Source organism: Hippocampus comes, unplaced genomic scaffold (assembly GCF_001891065.2).
Source record: "Hippocampus comes isolate QL1 unplaced genomic scaffold, H_comes_QL1_v1.1 scaffold81, whole genome shotgun sequence".
Taxonomy (NCBI): Eukaryota; Metazoa; Chordata; class Actinopteri; order Syngnathiformes; family Syngnathidae; genus Hippocampus; species Hippocampus comes.
Window position 1 is genome coordinate 238647 of NW_017806179.1, and position 5617 is coordinate 244263.

The window sequence follows — 5617 nt, forward strand, 5'->3', positions numbered from 1 at the left end:
ATTTTGGGGCTGTCCGGGGAACGGGCAATACGCACCAGTCCGCAGTAGACGGTCTCGCCGGACGCCTTCTTCATCTTCCTGAGTTGGGACACAAAGTACCAGAAGCGGGACTTGGCCACCACGTGGTTGGGGGCGAAGATGCGCATGCGGTACAGGGGCGGGGTCGGGTTCTTGGGCGACGGCAGCAGACGCCCGATCACCTTGTACTCTCGCAGCTGCCCCCAAAAAAACACACCAAACCCACATCACGGTCGAGCCTTGGCAGGTGAGGGCGCGCGGCTCGCGTGTGAGGCCTTGGTTTCACTTTCAAAGGTACAAAAGCAACCGAGAAAGGCGACAAGGCAAGTGTTGCTGTGCGCAAGCCACGCTCGGTCACACCACTGTCGCGCGTGTGACCTTTGGGTTTGGCTGCAAACTTCTCCAAAGGTGTCAACCCCACATGGAGTCACTCTCGATCAATAAAATCATCACACGTTGCCTCAAATCAAACTTGTCTGACAATCTGCATGGAGAAAAACAAACGGTTGGTGGGCGCGTTGGTTTTTCTTTGGGCGGCAGGAAGCTAAAACGCGCCAATGGGTCAACATGGACAACAGAATCTGGGGATCGACCCATGCCAGTGACGTGTCCCGACCAGCAAATCAATCCAACAACAACGTACAATGCTCACGCTTGACATGCAAGTTGTTGCCTCGCTAGTACTTTTTTTTTTTTTTGGTGGGGCGTGGGGGACATGTAAAGAAACAAAAAGCCAAGTGGGAATTTGTTCCTGAAAATAATTTTGCCAAGTGCCAGAAATTCAGACCTCACTCGCAGTTGGACACGAACGGCGGTTCCAAACGTTCCACCTCGCGTCGGAGCGGAGAGCTATTCTCGCAGCCCCCGTTTCGATCCTCTTTTCGAGACGTCTTCGAAAACGTCCAGTCGGGGCTTTGCCCGAACGCGACACAAACGCGAAACGACGCGGGGTGAAGGCTCGTTCGCGGTTAGCGCAATCGGCTTCGGTCGCATTCGGTTCGCTCGGCGCTGCGTTCGCAGCCCAAAAGCGCTCGCACGATCCGAATGACCGATTTGAAACGACGGGAGGAAAGCCAAGGAGCGACTTCCCATCGGAGCCGTCTGCGAGTATCGCGACCGCGACGTCGTCCACATGGTGCCGCCGACCGACGCCATGTTGCGAGCCAACGCTACCGCGTGAACAAGACGAAAACGGTCCACTTGCGACCACATTTGCGGTCACCCGAGCGGACCAACGTGACGCGCGTTTACTTAGACGTCGACATCGACCCGCGGAAGGTGCGCGCGGTAGGCCGGCGAGAAGAAAAGAGACATTTTTACGTACAGTGCCGGACGCCTTCATGGTGTCGAGCTCACAGCCGCAGGAAAAGAGGAAGTGACGTACGATCGCGGCGCTGGTCTACACTGCGGTGGGAGGAGGGACTTCCGCTCCCAAGACGCCGAGAAACATCAATCAAAAACACGTGACGTCTCGGGACAGCCTGCTTGAGAGCGAGCGGACATTGTTTTCAAGTAATAGGCGTAGACATACATTACCAGGGCGAGCATAGGGTGAAAACATAGATCTGTTTTATTTTCAAAATTATCTTAAGTTGATTTTTTTTTAAACTCCCCCAGGCTCCCGTATTTTCCGTATTCCATATTTGTGAATTGATTTTTGGGGGAGCGGGGGAGTGGAGGTTCCAAATTTTAAATTGCCAATTAAAATAGGCAGCGAGCTCGCTCTCCACTATTTCAATTGTTTTTCATTGCGGCGGATGATCACTTTAGATTTCTTCAATTGATCACACGCGAAAAAGTGAAGCTTTGATGATTACCCATTCAGTGGTTTCCAAAAAAATAATTTCCGTGATTTAAAAAAAAGAAAAATAATTTGTACATAAAGCCTCCCCCCTTCGCCCCCTTCCCTTTCATTTTTACATTGCCGTAAACAACGCAAGTTGTTGTCTAAACGAACTGTGGTGACTGGCTGTCATTTGCCTCGTGTAAATAATGTCAATAAAATATTTGAATGAAAGCTCGCGCATCTATCCAGACAGTGCGACCGAGGAGAGGTTGAATCCATTTCAAGGCGGCTCAAGAGAAAGAGCGGTTGCTCGATTCCAACTTGCCAGAGTGACCGAGCCGAGGTTTGAATCCCGAGCCAGAGGCAGGCTGCGGTCGCTCAAAACGTCCACGCGAGGGCAGCATTCACTCGACGGACACTTGTTCAGTGGACGCCCGAGACTGACTGAAAATCGCGAGCGTGGAGAACGGCTGCCACTGCGTGAGGCGCTTGTTGCCATGGTTACTGCCACTCGCGCTCAGAGGACGTCCCCGAAATCCTTCCTCGCGCGAACAAGCGTGCGGGCTTGCTCCGGGTTGGACGTGAGAGACGAAGACGTGCGCAACTGTCGCCGAACATCGGTCTCGCGACGGCACGAGTCCACGCCGAGCTCGAGCTCGAGCCGTCCGTCTCTCTCGTTGAGTGCTCGCGCTCACAAAACGATGCCGGGACGTGTCCGTTTGCCCGACGCTCGCCGCGACCTCTTGGGTGCCGAATAATATTTCATCGCAAGCCACTGTGGGAAAACGAGGCTTTCCTCATTTCGAGCAGTGTCTCTTTGAGGTCGACTTTCGCGGAGACAACTCCAGAGTGAGTCTGTTCCCACTTTGGAGAGCGCTTGGCACGCGGGCCCCACTTTCAGGGAGATTCCAAAGGAAGATTTGCGTCAAGGGCAACGGCCGTTCGACGAGGACGCCTTGTCACGATGGCTTTGCTTCAGCCGAAGAAACGAGTCGACGTGACGTGAAGAAGTTCAGCCGGCACGAATTGATGTCTACGCGACGTGACTCAAAGCGACAATGACTTTGACATTTTCATTTTGAGTCGGGCTTCATTTCTTCCCCTTCCCCTCTTGGCGCCGCTCGCGTTCCTCGCGGAGATCACGGTGCCTTCTGGCTGGCTGCTTGGCGCGCTCGACTATTTCGGGCTTCTCCTCCTCCTCCTCGTCTTTGACTTGGTAGCCCGGAGCGCAAACGGGAAGGAAGAAGAAGACGAGTGGCTCATCCGCAAGTTTATTCCAAGTGTCGTTTGAACACCGCTCAGCGCCACGACAATTTACATCGAGGAAGGAAAGACCAGCCAGCGCCTGCCTTGAGTTGCGGGAGGGCGAACGGCTCTATGTCCACAGAGAGCAAAACTATTTGGAGTCTTCGGTCTGTGACCAGCCGTAGAGGCGCATCCATCGAAAGACGTCACAGTAAAGGCACTTGGGGCGAGATCCGGGGTCAAGGCACTGGACCTAGCGGGCTGTTAAAGACGAGGGAGCGTGTTGACGAAAGTGGCAGGTGGGGGGGGCACGCCTCCTCCCAAATACCAACAACGAGTTCCCGCGAATCTACGCACGATTCCAAAGAGTCTCCCGTTCAGATGCATTTCATATGATTTTTTTCCCCCCGTTGAATCTTTTAGGGCCCGCCGCGAGGTCCCGATCATTTCCATAGAAAGTCCTAACGACAATCTAAAAAAAATGACAAAACTACAGCTTACATTTTTCACTTGTATTCTTCATTCCATTTGATGAACGTGTTTTCATTCATATCAAATACACACGCGGCTGACGGCCTTCATGTCAATGTCAAAAATAGAAAGACAAGATTTTGGGATGCACCTTTGACATCCACGTTTGAAACGGTTCGCTCATGAATCGCCCCACTGTCATGATTTTGTGGATGCGTTCATTTCTTTTCTCATTCCCGCCCTCAAAGAATCGGTTCATGATTTATGGAAGAGAAACAAGTCAAACACAAATATTGCGCAATTTTCCATTTGACCAAATCGGCAAATCAATCACGTTGACACGACCTAAAAATAAATGCTGATCTATTTTTTCGGGATGCGTTGGCTTGTTTTTTTTTATTTGTTTAATTCCTCTCAATGGACCGATGAAAAATAAAATACAAAACTCTCCGTTGACAATTTTGTATCGACTTTTTTGCTCAACAGTCGGTGATGCCAGTCTCGTCTGACTTATTTTCTTTTTGAGACGGACAAAAGTTTGCCCGGCGCCGAGCGCCTTTTTGGGGAAGCGGCTCCGCGGCGGGGCGGGAGTCTCACACGTCGGTCAGCATCTTGGCGGCGGCGTCGACGCAGTTGGCGGTCCGCAGGGTGGCCTCGCGCAAGTTGTCGATGCTGTTGTCGGGGGCGTCGGCGTACTCGGAGGACTTGCTGAGCAGCGAGGAGGCGTCGTCCCGCTCGGCCGCCAAGTTGCGCTGGCTGAACTGGAGCAGCTGCGCTTGCTCCTCGCCGTCCGTCTCGCGGTGGTAGAAGTAGTTGAAGTTGGAGACGATGACGGGCACGGGCAGCGCGATGGTCAGCACGCCGGCGATGGCGCACAGCGAGCCCACGATCTTGCCGCCGATGGTGACCGGGTACATGTCGCCGTAGCCCACCGTGGTCATGGAGACCACCGCCCACCAGAAGGCGTCGGGGATGCTGGTGAAGTAGGACTCCTTCTCCTCGGCCTCGGCGAAGTAGACGGCGCTGGAGAAGAGGATGACGCCGATGAAGAGGAAGAAGATGAGTAGGCCCAGCTCCCGCATGCTGGCCTTGAGCGTCTGGCCCAGGATCTGCAGCCCCTTGGAGTGGCGCGACAGCTTGAAGATGCGGAAGACGCGCACCAGCCGGATGACGCGCAGGATGGCCAGCGACGTGGCCTGTTCGCCGCCGCCGCCTCCGCCGCCCTTGTCGTCCGAGCCGTCGGCCAGCTCGGTGCCCAGCGTGATGAAGTAGGGGATGATGGCCACCACGTCGATGGAGTTCATCATGTTGCGGAAGAAGGCCGTCTTGCTGGGGCAGGCGAAGAAGCGCACCAGCAGCTCGAAGGAGAACCAGATGATGCACAGGGTCTCCACCATGAAGAAAGGGTCGGCGAGGATGTCGCCGCCGCGGCGGGCGGCCGTGCCATTGTGGGCCGCCGCCGCCGCCGCCACGGCCATCCGCCGCCGCTCGCCCGCGTCCTCCTTCAGCTCGGGCAGCGTCTCCAGGCAGAAGATGACGATGGAGATGAGAATGACCATGACGGACACGATGGCGATGCCCCGCGCCGGGCCCGAGCTCTCCGGGTGCTCGAAGAGCAGCCAGATCTGCCGCTGGAACTCCTTGTCCGGCAAGGGCCGCTCCTCCTCGCGGATGAAGCCCTCGTCCTCGCGAAACTTCTCCATGGCCTCGGCGCCCAGCTGGTAAAATTTGATCTCCTCGGAGAACATGTCCAGCGGAACGTTGACGGGCCGCCTCAGCCGGCCGCCCGACTGGTAGTAGTAGAGGATGGCGTCGAAGCTGGGCCGGTTGCGGTCGAAGAAGTACTCGTTGCGCAGCGGGTCGAAGTAGCGCATCCTCTTCTTGGGGTTCCCCAGCAGCGTGTCCGGGAAGTGCGCCAAGGTCTTGAGCCGCGTCTCGAAGCGAAGCCCCGACACGTTGATGACCACGCGTTCGCAGCACTCGAGCCCGTCGCACTCGTCCTCCTGCGGGTGACCGGGCAAGGTGGCGCTCTCGTCCGCGTTGTCGGCCGACGCCACCGTCATCCTGGCGGGAGGGGGCGGGAAACCGGGGTGGCCG

The 5617-nt window shown here is 55.8% G+C and overlaps 2 protein-coding genes across 2 annotated transcripts in view; both read right to left on the reverse strand.

The window, feature by feature from the left end:
• The window catches only part of rpl18a (ribosomal protein L18a), a 2648-nt gene extending 1202 nt beyond the window's left edge, over nucleotides 1-1446 (reverse strand). Inside the window, exons 1-2 of the mRNA XM_019897532.1 lie at nucleotides 1343-1446; nucleotides 36-215 (exon numbers count right to left, since the gene is read on the reverse strand). Coding sequence (XP_019753091.1) covers nucleotides 36-215; nucleotides 1343-1360 — 198 coding nt within the window. The 5' untranslated portion in view covers nucleotides 1361-1446. The remainder of the gene's footprint in view (nucleotides 1-35; nucleotides 216-1342) is intronic.
• Nucleotides 1447-3548: 2102 nt separating this feature from the next.
• LOC109532595 (potassium voltage-gated channel subfamily A member 1-like) lies at nucleotides 3549-5609 on the reverse strand. Its single transcript, XM_019897508.1, has one exon. The coding sequence runs from the start codon at nucleotides 5581-5583 to the stop codon at nucleotides 4114-4116; it is 1470 nt and encodes a 489-aa protein (XP_019753067.1). The 5' UTR covers nucleotides 5584-5609; the 3' UTR covers nucleotides 3549-4113.
• Between the last annotated feature and the right edge of the window lie 8 nt (nucleotides 5610-5617).

Bases quoted from the DNA above. Each gene is read 5' to 3' on its own strand.
- LOC109532595 (XM_019897508.1), bottom strand. From the start codon at position 5,583: ATGACGGTGGCGTCGGCCGACAACGCGGACGAGAGCGCCACCTTGCCC.